General features: G+C 40.0%; 1 protein-coding gene across 7 annotated transcripts in view; it reads left to right on the top strand.

Moving 5' to 3' along the window:
* The window catches only part of FOXP2 (forkhead box P2), a 281533-nt gene that overhangs the window by 243170 nt on the left and 13039 nt on the right, over nt 1-25324 (top strand). For all 7 annotated transcript variants that reach the window (XM_075557682.1, XM_075557683.1, XM_075557678.1 and 4 more), the window contains 6 exons: nt 719-920; nt 2054-2130; nt 2270-2371; nt 4767-4888; nt 6178-6247; nt 7040-7203. In XM_075557682.1, the coding sequence (XP_075413797.1) occupies nt 719-920; nt 2054-2130; nt 2270-2371; nt 4767-4888; nt 6178-6247; nt 7040-7203 (737 nt within the window). The remainder of the gene's footprint in view (nt 1-718; nt 921-2053; nt 2131-2269; nt 2372-4766; nt 4889-6177; nt 6248-7039; nt 7204-25324) is intronic.

Genomic DNA, 25324 nt, shown 5'->3' on the forward strand with positions numbered 1-25324 from the left:
TGATACTTCCAGAGGAATTGGCAAACTTGACATTTCATTATATTTGTTAACACATGCCACAAATGATTGTTAGTGAGGAAATTCCATTTCCCTCTCTCCATCTCCAATCAGATTTAATTTGAAAATTTTCAGCCTCCTCCGGCTAATTTGCAATTAAGACAATTTTGTTTGAATATGTAGTAATGTCATTACCATTCCACCAAATTAGCAAGGAGAGTAAAGGTCAGTGTAAAATTTTCCAGCTGGCTGGAGCCTCTTAGCTGAGATTTGGGACTATGGGAAAAAGAGGGGGAAAATCTGGCAGCAACAGGATAGCAACTTCCTTGAAGTTCTGTTGCTTGAGAACCCCGCATCCATCATCCGGGCCGCGGTGGTTTCTTCACTGTGGGGCTGGACCTGTTTAGCAACAGGGCAGTCAGTAACCAGCAACTGGCTTTTATTTAAGGAAATAGACTTTCGCTGAAGTCGGCTAGGACGAGAAGGAGTTAGTCCTAAGTAACATTGCAGCAGATTATTAGATAACCTCTAACAGCATCCTCTAATTAGAGTTCTTATGATACAATTTCATCCTGTAATTAGTTGAGATTGGCTGCTTCCTTTTGCAGCTTATTAGCGGCAACACAGCTGTAGAAGTGAATCCACTCTCATTTGTCAAACCTTTTTAAGTCTTTTTCTCTTGTCTCTACCTTTTTCCTGCCCTTCTCTTGGGTCTTTGCAGCTAAATCTGGTGTCTAGTGTCACCATGTCGAAGAACATGTTGGAGACATCCCCACAGAGCTTACCTCAGACCCCTACCACACCAACGGCCCCAGTCACCCCGATTACCCAGGGACCCTCAGTAATCACCCCAGCCAGTGTGCCCAATGTGGGAGCCATACGAAGGCGACATTCAGACAAATACAACATTCCCATGTCATCAGGTAGGCTCTGGATGCTCGATAGAGCACTTTTACTTTGGGAGCGGATAAGGGGGCTGAAGCAACTGCGCAAGAGCCATTCCCGAGCACATGGAAACTTGAGCCGTGATTTATGGAGTGATAATTGTTTTATTCCTGGTAAACGCGGACAGGGACGATCCCCTAAGCACCTCATGATGAATTGTTCTGAACACTTGTTCAGGAGAGAAAGCACTCCCCATTAGAGACTTTGAGAGATGTGTTGTCAGGATAGCCCATATTATCACCTCAAGTCAATGAGATCCTTTGATCTCGGAGGGGAAACTATAGCAATCCAGCCCCTGCGAGTCATGCTGTATGAGATCAGAGCTGTTTAAAAGGACATCTATGAAGCACCCTTGCTTTATGCAAGGCAGCTCAGACTTTACACGAATCCATCCTTTTCCAAGGTACCACCTAATGAAACCCTACCACAGCTCGGGATGCGCGTAGAAAGCATCAGGAGAGGCAAAGTTTGCATGGACCCGAAATTTATATCTGCTCCCTCTCGCACCCTCCTCCCTTTGCCCCCCCTAACTCAGCTCCCCTCCCCTTCCCCCCCTCCCCAAGGGGAACCTGGCCAGTCATTGGACCCCATCATTAGCCCTAGACGACCCCACCCACCCCCTTTCCGAGAAGAAAGCGGACATTATCTTGAACGTGGGTGCCTTGTGAGAGTTATTGTTAGATGCCATCAAGGCCAAGAGGAGATCTCATTGGACTTCGAAACAAAAACACAGCGATGACCCAAAGCCACGCTTGGGTCAGGCAGCAGTGCACGCATGCCTAAACCACCCGCGCCAGAGAGGACCCACCTGGCTGCAGGAAAACCCCAGGCCAGCTGGACACACCCTTGCTGGTGGGCCGGCAAGAGGGGACGCTTCATTTGCACTTCACGTCAGAAATGGCCTTTTCCATATAATTCAATTCCACTGTCATGCTTCGTGCTTTCACCAGTCAGTGGCTTTCTCCCTGAATCATTTTGCCAATACTTGGTGGGTGGGTGGGATGGGGGCGCCGGGGGCGGCGGCGGCGGCGCAGGGATGGGGGACACGAGAAATCAATTCAGCGCAAGGGGAATTATTAGCAGAATTAACACACGGTTTTTATTTTCATAGAAATTGCCCCGAACTACGAATTTTATAAGAATGCAGACGTCAGACCTCCATTTACTTATGCAACCCTCATCAGGCAGGTAAGTCGAAGGAAAATGAACTTTGCTTGATGAAATTAAAATGCGGTGATGCTTCAAGTAAGGCTCGGGTGAGAACCCGTCAGCTAGGCTAGTTAGCAAACCAGTCTTTGATGTCACCATGTATCTTGTCTCATTCCAGGCGATCATGGAGTCATCTGACAGGCAGTTAACACTTAATGAAATTTACAGCTGGTTTACGCGGACGTTTGCTTACTTCAGGCGCAATGCAGCAACTTGGAAGGTACCTACTTTCTGCAGCAGGTTGAAGATGCCCGGCCCGTTCCTCCCAGATGGCACAAGGAACATTTATTTACATGACATAAGCAGATTAGTATCTGCTTCCCCTCTTTTTAACCTGCCTCTTGAATGGAATGAATTCCCTCTCTCAAAATGACAAGTGAAAGAATAATTTTGCCTCTGATATAGTTTTCTAATCTGGTGCAATTAATAGCTGAGGCTTGGCAGAGAAACGAGGGCCTGACACACTAATTATAGTGTGAGCACTCAATCATCAACACCTTTGTTAGTCACACGATATTACTTTTTCTCTTGCATATTATTGGCTAATTAGTTTGAAAAATGTCTGTTTGGCTTGTGCAACAAATGGAGGCTGTAGGTTTTGTCCTGGTCTGCGCCTTTGTACACATCATAGCTCATCCTACAGACGGAAGCTGCCACGGGCCTGCGGGCCCTGGCTACTCAGCTGGAACTAAAAGAAAGTAAAGTGAATATTATCCTGTCAGGACGTAAATGCAGTTTATTTACTTAGACAAAAGGGTTCATCTATATCCCTGTCCAAACAACTTCATTGTCAGGATCCTGCAAGGAGCTAAAAAGAAGGTTGGCTCCGTGCATCTATTTTTAGAAGAGAGCAGAGTCCGGAAAGATAAGAGCACTCAGCGCAGACGGAGTGAACTGTTTTATTTTCATTTCAAACAGCAGTCAGAAACATCAATTAACCACAAGCCATTTGGTACAAAAGGGGAAAATGTTTGTAGCTGAGAAGAATGGACGCAGGAAAGCACTCATCAGCATACTGAGAATTCTAGACTGTGAGATATGCTAAAGTGAATTAATTTGGATTTAAAATGCAAATTAATCTGGCAAGCGATTACAGATAGATGGGTGTGAGGCTCAGAATGCTTTTAATTTACAAAATGTTTAGATGTTATTAGTTGCTACAGTATGGGGTACTGTAAATGAATGTAATTGTTTTATTTATGCACAGTTACTTGGTATGTCTTTTATATGAGGAAAACGTCAGCGATAATCTGTAGAATATATGTTATGGGGGACTTTTTCAGTAAGTAATATTTATGTGGAAGGTTTACATTTTCTTTTGTTACTCATTAGAGAATGTGGGGAATGTTCTGTCATTTGATTTACGGAGAGAAATTTTAAAAGAAATGAAAGGTGATTTAATATCTTAGCTTGGTCTCATCTCCACAGCTCGGGGATCCAGCAAAACTCATTCTGAACAGCTTATTAGTTCTAACTATATCGCATGCATAATAAAACTGCTCATTTGCTCATTAATATTAAAATTATCATATTCAGAGCCATGGGCATTAAGATCAATCAAATCCTTGGATTTCAGGTCAGATGCTAGATCTGCTTATGCGTTTTTTTTTTTTTAAGAATTCTTCTCTTAAAGCAAGCCAGAAGCTTGTCTTTGTGCAAACAGAAAGAAATCTATCAAAATTACTTTGTTTTATATTCGTAAAATAAGAATTGGGTCATTTCTGAGTACTCGATCGTTATATGCCAGGGAACCTTGAAGGGAAGAAATATCTGCTTATATTTATAATTGATTTATAGAATATACTCAAGGTAAATTATGTTGTCTACTGTATATTTATTATAGTGAAAATTTTAGGAATGACTTAATTGGATTTAAAAATGTTAATTTTGAGTAATTGCTCTTAATACAAAGCTGCCAACAACATCTGTTTGCATAGTTATATGGGAAGAAAATGTTCTCTGGTTGGAGCAAGGACTTTCAATTGAGTCTAACATTTACAAAAACTTTATTGGGAATTAAAAAAAAAAAACAACCACATATCTAAGGGTGTCTTATTGTGCAGGCAGCACATTACACTGTAACTTGCATATGTCATCTAATAATACAGAATAAACAAACTCTGTCATTTCATTATTATAGGGATGAAAAGAATGCCTTTGAGCTTATTTGCATAAAGCTTTGTGTAAAATTAACACTTGTCACTGTAGCCTTTTTAGCATTTTAATACCTCAAGCAGGACTGGTTCCTTTGGACATTTCAACCATCCCTGAGTGCTGGATCAGGGACACAACAGAGCTGACCTAATTGTTCTGGCATTTTCAAAGATACTGTAATTTGTGCAGATATTGCAATTTAGACCAGTTCAATGAAAGGAGGGCTTTGACACAGGTGTTATTAAAACAGCTTCGAAGCGTCCCCTTATCACAGAGTTCAAACTGCAGGTTCCAGTCATGTATAAGTTTGGAGTTTAGGAGATGAGGCCGTATTTTGATTTTCATAAACGTGAGGATTTTTTTTACTCTGATGACGTGAGATCAATAATGTAGGACTTAAGCAGCTTTATTAAACAGTATTTTTTTGCCTCCCTTTTCCTCCCCCCGAATGTCTGATTTAGAATGCAGTACGTCATAATCTGAGCCTGCACAAATGTTTTGTTCGAGTAGAAAATGTGAAAGGAGCCGTGTGGACCGTGGATGAAGTAGAATACCAGAAGCGGAGGTCACAAAAGATAACGGGGTACGTGCGTGATCATTTTGTAATCCACTGCCCCACAGGAAAACCAGGAACAGTGAACACTTAAGTTGGGGTGGGGGTGCCCTGCGGTTCAATTCAGCAAGATCACCATCCCCATCTCAGCGAACTGTATCTCCAATCGAGTCATAATGGCGCCCATCAGGAGTTAGCCCACTAACCCCCCCCCCCAAAGTAATCAGTAGCCTCTTTGGCTACTTTTCTCACCATTTCAGCATTCTGTATGTGTCAAAGATTGTTTTTCAAAATCAAAACATGTTTTCCTACAGGGAGACAATTACCTGTTTTCATATAATCCCTTAGTCAATCCAACACAAAAGGCTATTTTCAAATACAGTTGATATTACCTAGACCGGTATTCCTGAAGGTACCTACCCCTTTAGGAAGATTTCTTGTGAGGGTTTTTTCTCGCCACCCCCCCCCCAAACTGTGATTCCCCTACCTCAAAAAAAGTACGCCTTTATTTTCTTTACCAAACTTTACAATTTGGACCCTACTTTCCCCAAAACCATGTTGTCGGTGCAGTTCAAGAAGTTCAAAGGGATGGTATTCAGAGAAAGGGTCTAAACTGAGAAGTTGGAACTTAGTACTTTTTTCTCCCTGCAGAACAGGATTGCCAGACTGAAGTCAGAAATAAGATGGGACACACCACGTGCCTCATAAATGAGCTCTGTGTCCCATTGAATTGCTCTCCCCAAACCCTGTGGCCTTGTGTGAGGAGATGGCTTGCATGGGCTCCTTCTCCCAGAGGCCCTTGAATGTTGATGCCTCTAGTCAAGGAGGAGCTAGTTTCTGCATTCAAGAAAGAGTTAATCCATTACATTGTCATTTAATTAACTGTGGTAATTTGTTATGATAATTCATGGTGTTCTAGAAATTAACCATTAATTATTTCCTGATTGCATCAGATTGGTCATTGTGTTGTATATTGACGTTTTAAAATTTTTATCTGAAGGTTGTTCTTGGAAGTGAAACCTTCATACAGTCCCAAGCAAGTGTGGGGATTCTGAAGGTCATGCCCTACTTTACCAGCAAACCATACTCTAAAATGTCATTCCTTGTTTGCCAGGGCCAAAAGGATAGAGAGAATGTTACATAGAGGGTTCGATAGTTGAAGTCTACCAGCTTATTCTGTGACATTCCGACATCCACTTTAGACCAGTCATTTGAGACAACAAGCTACAACAAAGCTTTTTTCCCAGAGAGATTATTGATATTGAAATACTTGATCTTTTGATTTATAATTTATCTTTTTCTTTTTTTTTTTCTTCCAGAAGCCCAACGTTAGTCAAAAATATACCTACAAGTTTAGGCTACGGAGCTGCTCTGAATGCCAGCTTGCAGGTAATATCACTGCATGTGGCTTTTCCAGAATTGCTTTATTTGAAAATGGGCTTATTCGTTTTTCTTTTTCTTTTCTTTCTTTCTTTATTTTTTGTGTGTATGTGTGTGTTTGTGGCTTAGCTTTTGCCTTTAGATGGGATTGTGATTGTTCTTAATCGTTGGTTTCTCATCCAAATAAGTTGTTGTACCTAGCGCTGTAGAAAGTATTGGTTCGAATTCAGGCTACTTTTGATGTGAAGAAGCAAGAAGGACACCCTGTGGCAAAATCAGGAACACTCCGTTTTCCCGCGAATGCTGGCTTGACAGAAGCTTTTGCAAATGCATGTGGCTGTGCATTAATATTTATCCAGGCTGTCATAAATGATTTCACATCCTAGTGTTGGGGAACATGGTGCTTGTGGCAAAAACTTTAAAGTTTAATTATAATATATAATTTTTTATGCAGAGGAGCCAAATGTCAGGACTTCTTTATTTTGAGTTAAGTTCTGGTCATTTTTAAAAAGCAGAGCAACTGCTTATATTATCCTGGCAGATGGTATGCTGGGCCTTTCAGTATGTGGAAGGGCCAGACATGAATGAGGACATTTGTGGCAGGAGCTCCTGTTGATATTTTTGCCTCATGCTTCATGCCTTTGCTGCCAGTTGGGAATGTGTGTGTCTTTCTCCAGCATTCTAGGGAAACGCTTCTTCTGAAATACCTGTATCCTGCCTTGAGCTTATTAAAAGAAAACACACTGTAAAAGTGACTGAGGCTATTTCAAAACTTGGTTTCTGCTCCTTTCATCTCACTAGGCGGCCTTGGCGGAGAGCAGCTTACCTTTGCTAAGTAACCCCGGACTGATCAATAACGCCTCCAGCGGCCTGCTGCAGGCTGTCCACGAAGACCTGAACGGCTCCCTGGATCACATGGACAGCAATGGGAACAGCAGTCCGGGCTGTTCCCCTCAGCCGCACATGTAAGTGTGGTTAACAGGGGCCATAACGAACCTGCACATATTCATACGCTTCTCCTGTGTGGCGTTCTTCTGAAGTTTCTCATGCCGTACAAGGGAAAAATACATGTTAAGTGGGGTTGAATTACACCATGTTCTTGATAGGGAAATGTATCAAATTGGGGTTAGTACTTCTTTCCGATTCTCCCAAATGTCCTGTAATTAGTGTACTATGCGCTCTCTACAAATTCATCGTCCTACTAATATTGTCCTGGGCGTAAAGTAGGATCTAAGAGCAGGCTCCGTCGGATGGTCATTATCACAGGGAGGTTGGTGGAGTGCTATCGGAATATCTATGAGGGAATGCGTTGTCGTAATTTTTACTACTATTACAGGTCTCTAAACCATTTATGAACTGTAGTCAAGATATTACCCATTTTTATAAACCGTAAAATGCAAAGTTTAACTGTTACCCACAGTTTACATAGAAGCTAGTAAAGTGTAACTTTTTGCCTGTCTTATAAATCAGAGTAATTACATATTCAACTTTAATTACTGGTGCGTCTGTATTGGCAAGGTTTATATGTTATATTTTATGCAAGACTACGATTCCTATTAATATTTAGCAGCTAACTATATCATTAATTACTCTAAAATCTTTCCCCTACCATCTTTTTAATGGAGCTGAGAGAGTAGAAGTATTAAAAATTGATGTATTGTGGATTTCAGAAATATGTACGACTCTTTAAAAATTGCCTGGCCTTATTCAATAGTGTCAAACATATCACTTTCCTGTTTACTGAGAAACATTGACCCTGGTAGAGCTCTAGAATTCAGAGGGGCTGGGGGAAATTAGAATCCCAAGAAAGTATATGCACCATTTGGTTGTTAGGCTGAATTGTCATTTATGTCAGTGTTTCCTAGAGTTAAATTTCATAATTTTTTAATGTTATGCTCTTGAGGTAAGAATAGCCCCTTCTGTCCTTTTTGCCTTTTCCCCCCTTGCGTTTGCCCTCGGTCTCTAGTCAAAGACCTGACAGAGAGGAGCGGTCTCGGTGTGTACCCCGTGCCATTTGACCTTGCACAGGATATTGTTTTTGTTGACTTTTGAAACATTTTATTCCATCTGACATATTAACATCGCATTAAGACCATGTGCCTAATTGCTTGATAGCGCTTTTACTCTATCACCTTTCTGAAAGAACACACTGTGAATGTTAATGTGTTTTATCAGGTTCCAAACCATTACTTTTTCAAAATGGAAAAATTTGTCTTTCGGAAGTGTCTTTTGATGTATTAAATAATACAAAAGAAGTAATAAAACTCCAAGTAGAAAGAGCATGAATATATGCTCTCCAGAGGAGCAGCACTCTCCCACAAGGAGAGTGAGCGATCAGACAAAAGTTTTTAGACCCCGCTGGATCCTATCCGCCATGCAGTGGGTAGTTGGAGGCCCTTGACTTCAGCATTTCTCTAGAGCACGCTAATGCTCACTCCCTGAATAACATGCGAAAACAATAAAACATTAAGGAGCAAACAAGAGTTAGATCCTGTCCCCCCACCCACCTCCCCTTTATTAAAAAACGAAGAAAAACTCCTGTGTCCGAGAAATGAAAGGTATTCAAAATAAAAGTGCTTAAGCTGCTGATGTAGCCTCCTCTGCTAATCTACAGTATATTGTGGCTGTTACAGGCCATGTATAGAGGGTATGCAAAGAAGTAACTTCAAATGTAATTATCCAGTACTAAGATATTAAAATTAAAAAAAATGATTCAAAAAACAGTTTATTCAACATTATAGTATAGAAGCTGAATTGATAATTGTGCTAAATTATTACTTTCTTACATTAGCAATATTTTTCATTAAGCAATTGTTGATTTAGTAATTCATTTTATTATTAATTTAGCTACAGTATAATTATAAAATATCTCTGAGAAATAGTAGTATATGTAAAGTTATATAGAGAAATTATATATTTACTGCCTGATGTACTGCCTCTATAGATTTATAAAATTAATATATCTATATTTAGTTGTACGTTTTATACATTTATGTATCAGGGCATTGAAAACACCTGCTTTTGTATAGAGAGACAAAAGAAAGCTTTCTTTGGCTATCTGGAAATAGATTTTACAAAAGAAAAAATAGAACAGATCAAATCTTGTCTTCTTAACCTATGGAAGTCATGAACAAATGGTTAATTGCCATGCAAAATATTGAGTTGCCATTCAATCTTTGAATCTGTTTCTTTTTCTGTCATTAACTTTTTATAAACCAAATAGCTTTAAGGGACTACCACTACAGTGTGCTGTGTCTTCATCTTTAGAGAGTTTTAAAATACTTATACTTAAAGAATCTTAAGAAATTTTGAGTTTATTGTAAGAGGGAAAATAAAATACTGAGCCAAAGTTGGTGGCCTCTGTGGTAGTGGATGGACTTCGGGCCTCTGCTCACACCCTCCCTCAACAGGAACACTCTGTCCTTCTAACCAATCAGCATTCCCACATGCTCACCCTCCCGACACAATCATTTAAGACAAAGTGGGTGCATAAGTAAATGTAGTGAAGAATGCGGATGGTGCCCTGCTATTAAGAGATATAACGTCTGGGGTCTTAAAGGCTTGAAGTTAAACAAGTGGCCATTCAGCAGAGAAGCAACAGGCCCACATGGAAGAAGCACACCTTCGATGCAGTCATGAAGAGTCCTCGGGACCAGGTAATAGGCATCAGAAGACACATAATAAACAAACAAAAACATGTTGTGGAGAATGAGGAGGGGCGGAGCAGAGACCCAAAGCCCATCTGTAGACCGTGGAACTATTTTCCCACAGAGGGGCCACAGGAAAGGGATGAGTCAACCAGGGTATGATAAAACACACTGTATTCCTCTAATTGCTTGAGGCTTCCTCACCCCCCCCGCCCCCCACTATCAGGACCCCAGTGCTGCTTCTCAATTCAGACTAGACTGGAGCCTGTGCACGGGTATAGAAAAGAGATGGGACTCATGACACACGGACTCAAGGAACAGGAATGGGAATAGTGGAACCATAAGGGTAGGGGGTGTAGTGTGGAAGGGAGAAAGGGGAAATCAATCACAATGATCAACACATAACCATACACCCCTCTCCAGGGGGAAAGAACAATAAAAAACATGGGGGAAGGGAGACAGTGGTTGGTGTAAGATATGAAAATAATAATAACTTATAATCTACCAAGAGGTTACGGAGAGGGGCGGAAGGGGGTGAATTGAGGAGCTGATACCAAGGGCTCAATAGAAAGTAAATGTATGGGAAAGAATGAAGGCAACATATGTACAAACATGCCTGATGCAATCAATATATGGATTGTAACCAGAGATGTAGGAGTCTCCAATACAAGAATCGTTTTATAAAAGCCGGTGCCCTATAAATTAATGCAATTCAGGAGACTTTGAAATATAAACAGAAAGAAGTTTTCATAAAGCTTTAAGTAGCATGCTCATATATCCTGAAAGTCCTAGCGCGGATATTGTTCTGTTTCAGCAGTGGCTGGTTATGAGGAAGCAATTGATGAGTGTTATGAAAGAGAGGCATTGGCGCTTGGTCAAGTATGCGTGTGGCCTCTAGGACCAGACGATCAGGCTCTCAGAGTCAGTAGTCCAGTGGCCTTGGGCAAGTAACGGGGCATTTCTCCCCTCTGTTTGCTCAGCTAAAAAGGAGGTGATCAATAATAATCCTGCCTCATAGAGTCCTGGTGCAAACGTTAGGAGAGCCTGGAAAGCAATAACTACGTATTGCCTCCCTCGCTGTGCTCTGTGCAGTGGCCGGTGTGCAGTACCTTTCGCAAAGGCTCGCTGTCATTCTAAATGAAGCTAGAGAACCCAGTGCCCAAACCCACTGCCATCGAGCCAATTATGACTCTTTGTGACCTTAAGCAGGGTTACTAAGGCTAAATCTTTACAGGAGGGGACAACCCCACCATTCTCCCATAAAGCAGATGGTACATTTGAACTGCCAACCACTTAAAACTATAAACACTACATAGAGAATTGCTTTGCATTTTAATACCCTTTCCTAGTCACTCCATAACTAACTGGTTCGTTTCCATACCTTCTTTTCTTTTCCTCTCCTCTAAAAATCCAAGCCGTAAGTGCCTTTAAAATGTAACGCAACATGACACAGAAATGTGTGCTAGGGGACACATGACTCCACGTCCGTCGTATCTGGACGTTTGGAGGTTATGAGGAGGCTACCTGAGATTGCAGACAATGAACAATTGAAATGAGAAGGGAAAACCAAGCAGACTCATTATACATTAGTAAAAAGTCTATGGAGCATTGCGTGGGAGAGCCATTTAAAAGATGCAAAGGAAAACAGGTGGGACCAGACCGCTGAATGACCTCAATATCAAGCTGTGGCGTTTGCTTTAGTTTGACGTTGGCATTACCGCAGCTGGGTTTTAAAGAGTAATCTGAAAATGTGTTGGATGCCATGATGAGCCAGCCTGATGCGTCTGGAGATATGCTTCTGGAGTTGGAGAGACTCTTGCAGGATATAGTGCCCGACATAAATTCAAGTCTGGCATGGAGAGCAAAGAAGTCTTATGGGAAGAAATCCTAGTACAAGGCAACCAATTGAATGTTGGGCCAGGCAGGAAGATCATAGAAATGCTGCGGAGCACTCCGAAAGAAACAGCAGACACAGCAAGACAGGCTCAAAGGGGGAAACGAGTTCTGTATTTTACTTGCTGAACCCAAGAACCTAAATTGCCTGTTAGAGTACATGCTTTGAATCAGTAAGAACCAGAAAAAGAAAAAAAGGCACGGCTGCCCAGTCACTTCCGATTCATAGCAACCTTGAAGGACAGAGTAGGACTGTCCTTGTGGGTTTCCGAGGCTGTGAATCTCTCTGGGAACGGGGACCCTAATTTTTCTCCCAGGGAGAAGTTGTGGTTAGAAGCCCAATTTATAGGTCACTTCATACCAAGGGCTCTGCTCTGAAATGTTCGACAGTGGAATAAATATAGATCGGTGCTTGTAATCCTTTGGGGAGACACAAAAATGATACAAAACAATAACAACGATAAAAACGCACTGCCATCAGGAGATTCTGACTCTTTGGGACCCTACATAGGATTTCTAAGACTAAATTTTGATGAAAGCAAAGAGCAGGTAGCACCAACGTTCTTATGGAGAGCAGCTGGTGGGTTTGAACTACCAACCTCTGCAGTGGTGCCAGATACAAGGCGCGCCAAATTGTCATTCTTGTCTTCACGTTCTGTCTTGAACACTTTCCCAGCCGTCAGAGTTTTATAGAATCAAAAGAAAAGCTTTTGTCAAACTCTACTTATTTTCCCCAAACAATTTCCCTCCTGGGATTTCCGTTTTCTTTTGTGCTTTCCTTTCTCTTCTTCACCTTTTCTAGCTTCTGCCTGTTTTTGTACATCCACTCGTGTTTTTCCCAGAGCAGTCCCAAGAAGCTTTGTCGTCTAGATCTGTACTCTGCTCCATGCTCCTGAAAAACTGACTTCTTGTACCTTATTTGAAACTCAACGGTGTCACGTGTGTGTGTGTGTACATGTGTGTGCATACACAGTATTTGTGCACGGTGCTAGCTCATGGTAAAGCTACCCCTTATTTAATTTCAGGTCTTAGAGCAACAGAGACAATATTCTAGACTACTCTAAGGTATATGAAACCCCTAACGCATCATAGGATATAAAACACATTCAGAAAAAGTTTGCTATTGATTATGAAAAGTCAAATTGGAGGTGACAATTCGAAGTGGTTTGAGGGTAAAAGGGGATTCGTGGGTTCTCTTAGAACATGGAGGGGAGAACAGAAGAGATCTTAGCGGGGACAGATCACTCAAGGCAGTGTCCACCTTAGAGAGACAACTAAAAGAGCTTTTCGTGTCTTGGCATAATTCACTTGGTTTTATTTTCTATTTTAATGATTTGATTTGAATGTATTTTATAACAGTCCAGATTGGTCTCAATAGAAAACTTGGCAAAACACTCTATTTGTGATGATCCTCACAGACCGTATTGAGTTTGGGTTTTTGTTTGTTTGCATCTTGCTGGAGGCAAGTTTTAAAAGAAAAACAAGTTTATTGCAAACAATGTCATATAAATCAGGTGGGATTTTCAAAGAACTTTTTTGCAGAAATGTAGGAAAAGTTAAAGGCAGGTGGGCTTTTTCTATGTTTTATGTTTTAGAGAATTTAACTCTTTTCCGTGTGTTTTTGGAATCTCCGGTCTCTATTGCTGTTGAAGAAAGAGTGGCAGAGCCAGCCATGGTCTGACCTTCCTTTGCAGATGTGAGCTGATTGACACTGTGTAACACAGTTCCATTAGGCCGCAGGGCCAGTCTTTCCTTGCACTTGATTTCCGGAGTCTGTAGAACCAACCCTACAGAAGTCCTTTAGATTTCTAAAGTTAGCCATTTAAAGGAGAGGGGGAAAATGTGACTTGGATTAGATACTATGGGTTGGCTTAAATAATTTGAATTTCCATCAACCCAAGTATTTGTTTTAAATCAGTTAAAAGAGCAGAAAACATTTAGATTGGACTTGGAAGGTGAACCTGTACTGGTAGGATCAATCCGTTTCCCATCTAATTCCTAATCTGAGGTAAAAAGAAAATTGTAGTAATGCGTCCCTGTTTTATGCAAACAGTTAACTCTCTTGGTTAGCAATTTGATTCCACCCAGAGGCACCTTGGTAAAAAGATGTGGTGATCTACTTCCAACAAAACTACAACAACAAAAACACCCCAAACCCTGAAAACTCCAAACTCACTACCATTGAATCCATTCCAATTTCTAGCGACCACGGGCAGTCATTGATGACTCTCAGAGCCCAGTTCTGTCCCCACTCCACCCTCCTCCACCCCCCACCCCCTGGGCCAGGCCTCCCCGAGTCAGGATTGCTTTGATGGCCACTGGTTGACTGGCAGTACCTTCTCTATTTAGTTCAACTCGGCCACTGCTTTTATTTTTATTTTAAAATTGTTTTCACTTCACTTTGAATAATGTGATTAGTATTTGCTCTTTTGTTCTTATAAGAATGTAAAGTGATCTTCCCATTTTCCTATTTTTAAAATTTATCCCTAGAGGTTATTGCTGGAGCTTCTAATGGTTGGGCTTGCCGATAGTTTCTGTGTATATCATTTCTGAATCTTCTGTAGCCTCTCTATCATTTCATCACTTTTCATTTCTACTAGCAAATAGTCTGCTAGTGGCCAAGTTTATTATTTTCTCTTATTAAAACAAATGTCTGAAGATTGAAATCAATGACCTTCTCTATAGAATGTAATCATTTCCCAAAGAAAATTAGAGCATTCGTGTGATGTGTTCTTAGACGCCAACACTGTAGGGTAGAGAAGTCAGAGGCGGAGGCATCACCAAAAGGAGGTGGGGTGTTTCACAACTGGAATGGTGACCTTGTTAGTCTTTGTTATTCACATAGTGAATGTGTATTCTGTAGGCCCAGAACTTCCTGCACATAACACATATCCCATGCTATCTTCACAGCACCCTTTGTTTCACAAAATCCCCAGCTGTAAATTATCCAATGATTAGTGTTGACCTTTCCCCACAATCTTGACACGGTGCAAGTACTTTGGCCCAAAAGACACTTAAAAGAGACCTCGGATTTTTTTTTTTAAGTGGCACTGAGTATCTGATTTAAATCCCAAATTGAAACACGTTGAAAGGAATTAACTATGTGGGAGCTTCAAAATAGTTTGTGGAAAAATGGAATTAAAAGATAATGGAATTTTCCGACAAATGCTCTGAAGCTCGGTGATATATATTATTGTTCCTCTTTGTGCTTTCCTCTGTCATTGCTTTTAATTATGCATTAGCATTTGTAAAATTCCAGTTCTATGTATTTGGGGGTGAGATCTCAAATCCCTGCAGATCGTAGCTCCCTCTGTGCACAAAAAGCCTGGGCAGTGGGAATGATGCTGTCTTTCCAGGGACAACAGTCGAGAGTGCCTGCCAAGTTGAGCAAGTGAAATGTGTCTCAAATGCTGTCATTCCTGAGCACTCTGGACTAGCTCTGCTGAGATTACAGGTTACTGTGCTACACTACGAAGCTCGAGACACAAGAGCATTTTTTTCTTGCCTTATTTATACATTCTCCCCACCCCCAACCAATTTTTCAGTTCTCAAGTTTTCAACCACCTTTAATGTTTTTATGTTGTTGTCTCTAACCCCCCCCACACACACCCCACCCCCACCCTCTAGTCTGTCTGGGTTGCTTATAATTCCAGCTCCAATTGAATTCCATTTGTATTTAATCTCTAAACTCTTGTTAATGAACTTTGCGAGTTAGCTTAGAGATGTCCCCCCAAAGTGCTTGTGTAGAACTTATGATTGTGCCGGCTCTTTCCCATCTCATCTCTCGCTCCCTTTGAACAGGGTTACAGGTGTGGATCAGAGGCTGCTGTGTGCTTTTACATCATCCCAGCCCCCACCTGTGGCACTGACAGCTCATTCTAGATCCTGTGAATACAAAGATCCTCCCGAAGGCACCGCGCCTGTAGCTCAATTGTGTTGTTTCCCCACCGTGCCAACTGTAGGAATCGATGGGTTCCTACAGGGTTTTGAAGGATTTTTATAGAACTACACAGATGAGACTTGACATCCGTGGTGTGAAGTTCCACAATTTAGGCAAAGTGTGTCACAAAACTTTTTGCTGACAGCCTTGTAGCTTTCGGCTTCTGCATTATATCTAAAGAACTGTGTTAGAGGATGTATCTTCATTTTCACTAACATTTAGAGATAGCCTTTCTCTCATGGTTAAAAAGTCATTGATCAAATCGTTTAAGTATGAATATTGCTATTCAGTATTAATTTTTCAGGGCAAAGTGAAGATTTTTATAAATCTACATAGTATTCTAGTTTTGGCTTTTGACATACAACTTGCGAAGGTAATTTACATGATAAGCCACTCTCATTTAATATGTGCTAAAATTATGTGCATCCTGCCTACTGTGGCAGAAGTTGAGAGTTAGAATTGGCTTAATTACCATGATCGGTCTGATTACTTTGACATCAATAAACAGTTGAAAACTGTATGTCAGGGTTTCTCGCATCCCAGAAGCAATTCTATAATGAGGACAAAACTAAATAATTCATATAAATTATATAAGCAACAGATGACCAAATACTTTCACATAACTGGTGGAAACAAAGACTTTCTTTTAATAAATATTTTCTGAACCTTTCAAGACTGAAAATCCATGAATATCAGTAAGACACTTGCAAAGGGAGAGGAGAAAGCCACCATTGGTCATGCGACAGTATTCATATGATCAGTAGATTTGTGGTGGCAACATGAAATCTAAGGCCCCGTTTGTTAGCGTGTCGGAGGAGGCTTAATGAACTCCGTTTAGAGTTGATGGTGCAATTGCTTTAAGTCCCTTCTCTATTCTTATTTTTAGAAGTGATAGAAACAGCATAGTTCAGGGCAAACAAAACTAGAGTTTGAGGCAGGCCTACAGCTTATTTCGAGCCAAGAATCGGCCGTGGAGACCCGCTGGACCAGTGGCATAACCCTTCTGTAACCAAGAGCAGCTGTCTCTGGAAGGACAGCCCAGATGGTGCCCCTGTGAGAATAAGCAGTGACTGGGCAAAGTCCCATCAGGGAAGTTTGGAAAGATATGAAATAGCAGTTCTGGGAAGAAACAAACAAACAAACAAACACCAAGGAACCCAACTCAAGCAGGGCTAGCCAGAGCCATCGTTATAAGACTTTGTAGTCACGGGTTTCAAGGATTGAAGACACAAGTTATTAAGCTGGGTATTCAAGACAAACTGGGGCAAAACTTAATATACTTGTCTACGCATCCTGACATCGATGACTAAAACTTGGTCCGAGGAATGAGGTAAACATGGCGTTTGGATGGATAATTTCACCGAGAGTGGAAACAGCAGCAAGGTTGACTTCAAGCCTGAGGATCAATAGGAAATTTAGAATTTCTTTCTGTTACTACCTGGCCAAAAAGTAGGAATGTGAGTTCCCTGGAACGATGGCTGAGCTGTCGTGGGAAGTCCTTCCACTTAAGAAAGACCAATCGAAGGAAGCAGCTGTAACTCAATTGCAGGTGGTCAACAATGGGCAACTCGTTTGATTCTGCGATTCGGGGCAGGTCCTTGTACCCATCCTTGAGCGAGAAAATTGCATGGGGCGTGTCACTTCTAAAGCTAATTTGACCATATACGTCAGTTTGACACATTGAACTATAGTGCAGTTCTTGTATCGTGTAATCTTTGTAGTGTAAATTACAGTGTAGCTGTAGGTTTTATCAACAAAACTATCAGAGGGTATTTGGGAAGGAAGATGGAAATCAACAAAATATAATGTCTTCCAAATATTGTTGCATAAATTTAAATAAAATTCTGAAGATAAGGACATAATGGAGAAATGTTGATACATATATAGGAATACATATGTACATCTAATTATAAAATTATGTACTGTTAACCTTAAATCACCTTTTAGCTATATTTCCTAGAATTTCTGTTGACTTTAAATAGAACTTTGGGGAACTCCACCACAAGGTTAGATCTAGCAGGATATAGGATTATAAAGTGGACCGATAAGATGGTAAAACAAAACAGAGTACTTTCTTCAGTTATCTGAAAGCAACACTTTTTTTTTTAAACAACCAAACAGTAAATGGCAGCATTTAAAAAATTGGTGGTGGTGGGGAATAAGATTTAATTAAATATATGAGAATGAAAGTTGCCTTTAGGCTTTAAGAGAGAGATATAAATGGATTTGCCTGTTTATCCTTAGCCCTGTAGAAAAGTTATAGCACATGCTGTATGACTAGTTATTTCCTGGCAGAGTAAATTATACCAGGACATCATCGTAAGGTAGAAAGGCAGCAAAAATGAGGCAAACCCTCAGAGAGATGGATTGACACCGTGGCTACAATAATGGGCTCAAACACAGTAACAATTATGAGGCTGGTGCAGGACCAGGCGATGTTTCCTTCTATGGTACGTAGCGTCACGGAGTCAGAACTGACTGGGGGGGCACCTCACAACGTACAAGACATACATTTAAAAGGAATCATTTGATCACCTTAACTTGTGGATCTAATTTGCATAGTTACACATTTCTTTGAAGACTATTTAGACCAAGAGACATGCAGGAGAATTTTCCGTCCATAGAAGGGAGTGATGCTTCTGAATCTCATCCTAGCGATCCTAAACCAGAAACCTCAACCGACTCCCTTTGAGTCAGTATCGCGCCCAGTAACATAGATAGGACGGTGTAAGATTGTCCCATCGTGTGTCCAAGCCTGTAAGTCTGTAGAGAAGTTGAGTGTCACATCTTCTTTCCTTGGAGCTGCCCACATTGAAATGGTTGGTTACTACCAGGGCTCCTTTAGTGATAGTAGCTTTGTACAAACATATTGAAGTCAAAACAAAAGGACTTGGAAAACCAGAAGCTTTGTGGGAAATGGTAATCTACAAAAGCGAAGCCAATCTTGAAAGTGAAGAAACTGGTAGAAAGTTCAGCCATGCTAATAAAGATGTGCTTATAATTTCTTTGTTGATAAAATGAGAGCTTGTTTCAGCCCTATATATTTTTTATTATACAAATAAACAGGTTTGGCATTTTGGGGCCAATATGAAATCTAGTTTTTAGCATAAGAAATGGGATTATCATTCCATAGAGATAAAATCTTCAACGGAATTAAAGCAATATTTTCTTTTTGAGAATATAAAGAACTTCAGTTACATAATCACTCACACAAGTTTAAGATCAACTTTCATTTTAAAATTACCAACAAGATATCTTATTTTAAAGGGAAATTTGCCCATTTGAAATGTTAATTTTTTTTCTTTTTGTTTTTACCCTGCCCCGCATCCACCTCTTTCTGAAATGTTCATTTTACCTGTCACGTTCATTTCTATGATATGTTAAAGAAACGAAAATACTTCCTAAATTAGAATACAAATCATTTCTCCAACAGTTACAGATTCTTAAGACAGATCACTTTAAATGTTTTTAGCCTGGCTGTATTCAATAGAGATAGCTAAACTTTTGAGCTATATAGACTAAACATCAAATTTCAAGTACAATGACATAATTTCCACTTATAGGTACTAGAAAAAACAAATACAATTTTACCTCCAGAATCTTATTTCTCATGTAATTTTAAAACAAGCATCAATTATCTGACCAATTCTTCTGTGAAACCTCTTTGAAAACAACTTTTATGTTTCATGTGCCTGCTACTTCTTGGGAGTCAGGCAATAGAAGTTAGCTGCTCAAATGCAAATCATTAAAACAAAGACTGACCTTCATAAAATGAGATTTTTCCATTTTAACAATTTTGCGCTTACATTTAAAAATACATGTTACATTTTCAAAAAAATAGTATTTGTGTCACAAGTAAACTGGAATGGATTGAATTAAAACTATAGTCAAATATATAAAATCCATAGCTGAAGTACTAGCTATTAATTTTATTCATTTTGAATGCTTAGATCTAGTCATCGCCATCTTGCATTCAATAGTCCTGTGTGAAGTACTAAGTAGAGATAGTGAGTAGAAGGAGGTCCCATCATGTCTGGCTGTTTCCTCTCCACTGGAATGTTTTTTGTTTGTTTGTTTTTAAACCATTTTATTGGGAACTCATATAGATCTCAGTCTACAGGTCAATCACATCAAGGAGTATTTTACCGTTGCTATCAGAGTTTCAAAACATTATCTTCTTTCTTGAATTACTTGATATCAGCTCCCCTCCTCCCCTACTGCACCCCAGGAAACCTTAGTCTACTTGTTGTCTCTATAGGTTCATTACTCCTGGGTTTCATATACTGAAAAACAGAAAAACATATGACAAAAATTCAAGAGGATTACCCTCAATGACAAAATAGATCAGAGAGAAACTCCAGTATGAAAGGGGGGGGTGGAAACTCCGAATATATTGAAAACCAGAGCAGGCCCAGCGTGTATCAAAACCGCTGAATAGAGAGTGTTGCTTGTGGAGATACCCAGTCTAGTCTGAAAATTTTTAAGTATTCTTCGTTTTTAAAAATTGTCTTAAACAGTTGTTACTTTGAGGTGCCCTTGAGTCAATTTTTGACTCATTGTGAATCGGGTAGACAAGAGTAGACTGCCCCATAGTGTTTCCTGCACTGTAATAGTCCTTGGGCAGATCACTAGCTCATTCTCCTGAAGAACTAGCTCCTAGGTGAGTTTGCCCCGCCATCCTTTCTTTTATCAGCTGAGCGCATCCTCAGTGTTCCTTAGTCAACAAATCAATAACCAACAATAAAGAGCTAAAGAATTTTTATGCTTATGAACATTTTCTGTTGAAGTTAATCAGTGTATACCATGGAAGTTAAAAGGTCTCCAAACTGAATTAAGTAGGAATAAGGAGCAAGACACTTTGAAATCAAGATTTTAACAAGCTGAATGGCATGGGATATGGATGCATGTCAGGGATATATATTTTTGATATGTTCAGTATGCTTTTCAAAGTATTGTATGAGTATATGTACATTTGTTGAGTAAATATTTCTATATTGGGTCAAATAAAACCAGTTTCTATCGTAAAATTGAATGGCTGCAACAATGGGTTCAAGTGTAGGAACAATTTTAAGGATGGCGCAGGATTGGGTAGTGTTTCATTCTGTTGTGCATGGGGTCGCTATGGGTCAGAACTTACTCGCTCACACCTAACAACAGTAAAATTGAGGTCCTAAAGTTGTTTCTGAGAATTACCTTTTGTGTAACACTCTTTTGCTAATGATCCAAGGTTAGTGCTAGAAGTATATTACATCCTTCATGTGTATTGGGGCAGGGAGAAAACATACAAAAATTTTTTTAGGATTTCAAAGAATTGGTCACATGTCTTTGAAGAAAGATGTTCATTACTCTATCTGATATTAGGTTTACTGCACCCAAAACTTTCTCAAATAACTGACAAAAAGTTTGTAAAAGGAAATTGCCTTTTAATGAAGTCACCACATAAAAACAAGTTTAAGCAAGTGAAACTTGAGTCTGGACTTCTAGTTGTTTGCTGAAATTAACTTTATGTCATCTAAAATGGTCTATCTTATGGAAATGAGCCATGAATTGTCTTTACGTTTTTTTTAAAAAATTTTTTAATCACAGCATTTGCTAGCTTGTGTCTTAGCATTGGAGCCTTACAGTGTGTATCATTAATTCCGTGATAGTGGTTGATATTTCTGAAAGGATCAAATTTGAATTTTGTCAGTCTTTCATAAGTGATGATATTATATGCTCATTGTTACATTTGATAATATATTAAGAAGCAAGAATGAGAACGTGCTTTTGTGATTCTATAGTCTAACATCTATTGACTTAAATGCATTCTGAACTCTAGACATTGCACTCAGAGGGTTGGCAGAACCTTTTGCTTAGTCTGGAATAAGGGGGAAAAGGAAGTAGTCAGCATTCCTGTAGGCAACATACTGTATGACCACAATGGAAAAAGATAAACTTTCACATTATAATTTGACCCTTTGCTTTAGGGTGTAAGCCGACATTAGCATTTCTTCTGTCTTCCACCGGTGCCTGGGGTACTCATAAATTTCACAACAAAGAAGCACAGTCTTTCTTTAGGCAAAAAGAAAAAGTCAACCCATGAATGGAGCTAGTTCTCTCTTTGTGATTGTGGTGCATATCATCACTGGGAGAGAGCTTTAAAACTGAAAGATTGAAATAGAGTATTAAAGTCAGGTACTACTTTGCACCTCCTTCAGTAAAGCTTGGCAGGCTGCATGGTCCAGCGATAAATTGCCCTCATTTCACTGAATAAATGTTTAATGAGCACCTACTATGTGCAACATGCCTTGCTAAAAACTGTAACAAACAAAAACCCACTGGCAGTTGTGTCAATAAAGAGATAATAGAAACATAAGCCCATAGATACTGAGATAGGAGGGATTAGGGGAAAGGAAGAGGAGAATTAAAAACAAATCGGGAAATCTGTGATATAAGTGCATGCAAGCAGACCAGTGAGAGGCAGTCAAAAAAAAAGTTGTATAGTGATCATTGCTTTAAGACTTAAACTGGTCATTTTTTAGTTTCCATTATATGAAATTAATGGTCTTTGCTTTTTTCATCTATCTATTTATCAATCTATATAAAAACTTAATATCAGGTAGAGGTGAGTAAAGAAATCACAAGAATATTCAATGAGCAAAAGCAATTAAAATATAAAGTATGACTCTCATACAGAGACTATGTAATAATCCCTTGAACTTGGCGTGGGCAGCCTACGTAGAGAGGAATATCAGCAGACGACTTGGGACAGGCGTCTGAGAAGCCACTCTCTGAGTTCCGTAGCTTGCAGACGGATGTGATCCATAGAGGAACTGTCATCATTTGATTTTCGCTCCTGGAGACCCCTTCCTTCTATTTCAGAGCACAACCGTGCTCTGGGGAGTTCTCAGTGGCTGTTCTTTCCAAAGTGGATCACCAGGATTTACTTCCAAGGTGCCTCTGGATGCACTTGCATTTATTAAGAAAGAAAGAAAGTGGCTGGTTCTTTGGAGGTGCTATTTAGCAGACACTCAATGATTATGCACTTGACGGCTAACGGATAGAGGTTGTTGCTTTTTAGCCAAGGGAGAAAGCCTGACAGTGTGCTTTTGAAAAGATCACAGTCTTGGAAATTTTATGGGGCAGTTCTGTTCTGTCCTGCAGTGCTGCTACACATCGGAATAGACAAGATTGCCCACAACAGCGTTTTACCTTTTAGCATTGTGGACTAAACTTTAGGCACCTCTCTCTTTAATGTAGAAAGTATCTCACATATCAAAGTTTCACAACAATCAGAACAACGACTTCTCTTTTCCCCGGCTGTATGACAGAGTTGGTCTTTCTAGGCTGTCACCCTTTTGGCTAGTAGCCCAGCGCTCAGCTGTGGTACCACCAGCACTCTTACTCTCAGCCTATCTTTTGCAAATTAATCATCCTAAAACTCTTTATCTTTTCACTCCTTTGCTTAAAGCCATCAATGGTCTTGCAGCCGGCAGAGAATAAGATTTCAGCCCCACTGATTACACTGTCAGAATTCATCTCCCTTCTTTCATAGCACTTTGTCTACTATTGCATCGATCATATTTTTCCCTGGCTGGAAGTTACTTGCATACATAAACTTACTTTCTCGGTTAGACTGAGACAATGAGAAGAGGAGCCATTGTTCATAAAAGTCCCGAGGCCAGTGGTTTGCAAACAATATACATCAGTGTGATTTTCTCCTGAGTCACAAGACACGGTCTGGTAATCCTTCCATGTCATTTACTATCTTTGGACCCGTTGTTTCTAAGGAAAAATAAACATCTTCACATCTGCCCATCACTCAATACATCTTTCCTTCCAGTTATCTAAAGAAACTCAATAGATGTCTAGTCCTCCCCCCAAATTACATCAGATTAGAACAGGGTATGTCTTTGAGCAAGAAATGTACTTCATTACTTTCCTGTTGTAAATAGTAGATAGAAGACTAAATAGACTTACATGTCTTCTAAGTCTTGGACAAAAAAAATATTTAAAGCAATTGTCATGAATCCCTGAATTGTAGTCTGAGAAAGAATTGATTTAAATAAAGCCACAGTTTTTTCAGATTCTACTTAAATGACACACCTTTCATCAGGTGTATAAGAAATTATACAGTGACTGTCATGTTGGACATGTTTATTTTCTATTAGTGCCCTTCTATGTCAAAGGTTTGTCCTCTGCAGTCTGTAATGGTACACATGCCAGGTACACAGTAGGTGCTCAAATAATAAAGGAATGACTGGGAAGAGAGCACGGACTCCTTAGACTCCTGCCTTAAGATATATGAAAATTGGTCCATTTGTTATCCTTTACTCAAGATATTTTAAATCAGACTCTGAAAACGCATTCGTTTGGGGGTTGGGGCATTCGTTTGGGGGTTGGGGCAGGGGTGGGGTGGGGTTTCCTTTCTATTATGTGGCTTTATTTTGTTTTCAAACTGAGTCCCCACATTTTCAGGTGGTCTCATCTGTTTTATTCCTGGGAGCAACTAATGCTATTTATTTGAAGTAGCTGTTGTGTCTTTACTTATTATTAAGAGCTCTGTCAAGGACTCCAGTTTAATTTGTAAGACACCTCAAATCCTCCCTGAAGCAAGCTCTATATATTTCAAATGGGGGAGCTGATTGGTGTGTGGAGGGGGGTGGGGGGCGGCACGGTGACTGGCAAAACCATATAGATCTTCAAATTCAGGAAGTGTTTTATCAACAGGATAGTCAATAATTTTCCTTCTATCTCCCTCTGAACTTCTTACTTTGTGTGTGTTTTACACATTCCATTAGAAATACACATCTATGTATATTGATGTTATTTGGGCATCAGGATTCTTCTGAGAGACAGGGAGTTTCTCCCGGCCACAAACCCCTGGATTTATTTAATTGCTACTGCTCTTACGAAAGTAGTCTGGTTGTCTTGTAGTTTTTAAAGATATATTTTCCTATACTTGACTGCAAGTTCTTTGATAGATATATAAAAGCGCACAGTGTCTTATATAGAAAATGTACTCAATACATTTTTGTTAAATGAGTAATTGGCAAGATTTGTTTTATTAATAACTTATTCATTTAATCACATGAAAATATGATATTGCCGTTTGCTGCCAAAGTGATATTGATGTTCTTAACATAATTACAGACACAGGGAAGATGACTTAGCCCACAGGATGACGGGCTCTCTGCCATAAGTATCTCTTCCCTAACAGCGTCCATGTTTTGGTTGTTGTTCCAGGGTGCTGTTAACTTGATTCTTAATCACATTGGCCCCGTGTTCAACAGAATGAAACACTACCCACTCCTGCCCCACCCTTACAGCTCTCGCTGGATTTGAACCTATGGTGAAAATCTGTCAGCACTTCTTTTGTTGGGGGGGGGGGGCTCCCGTGTGTGTGTGTGTGTGTGTGTGTGTGTGTGCGCGCGCGCGCTGCCCCTCTACAAAGCGTGATGTTCTTCTCGGGAGACTGGTTTTTCCTGATAACATGTCCGAAGGACAGGAGACACAGGCTTGTCCTCCTCACTTCTTTTTTTTTAAAACATTTTATTAGGGGCTCAAACAACTCTTATCACAATCCATACATATACATACATCAATTGTATAAAGCACATCTGTACG

The sequence above is a fragment of the Tenrec ecaudatus genome, chromosome 9 (assembly GCF_050624435.1).
Source record: "Tenrec ecaudatus isolate mTenEca1 chromosome 9, mTenEca1.hap1, whole genome shotgun sequence".
Taxonomy (NCBI): Eukaryota; Metazoa; Chordata; class Mammalia; order Afrosoricida; family Tenrecidae; genus Tenrec; species Tenrec ecaudatus.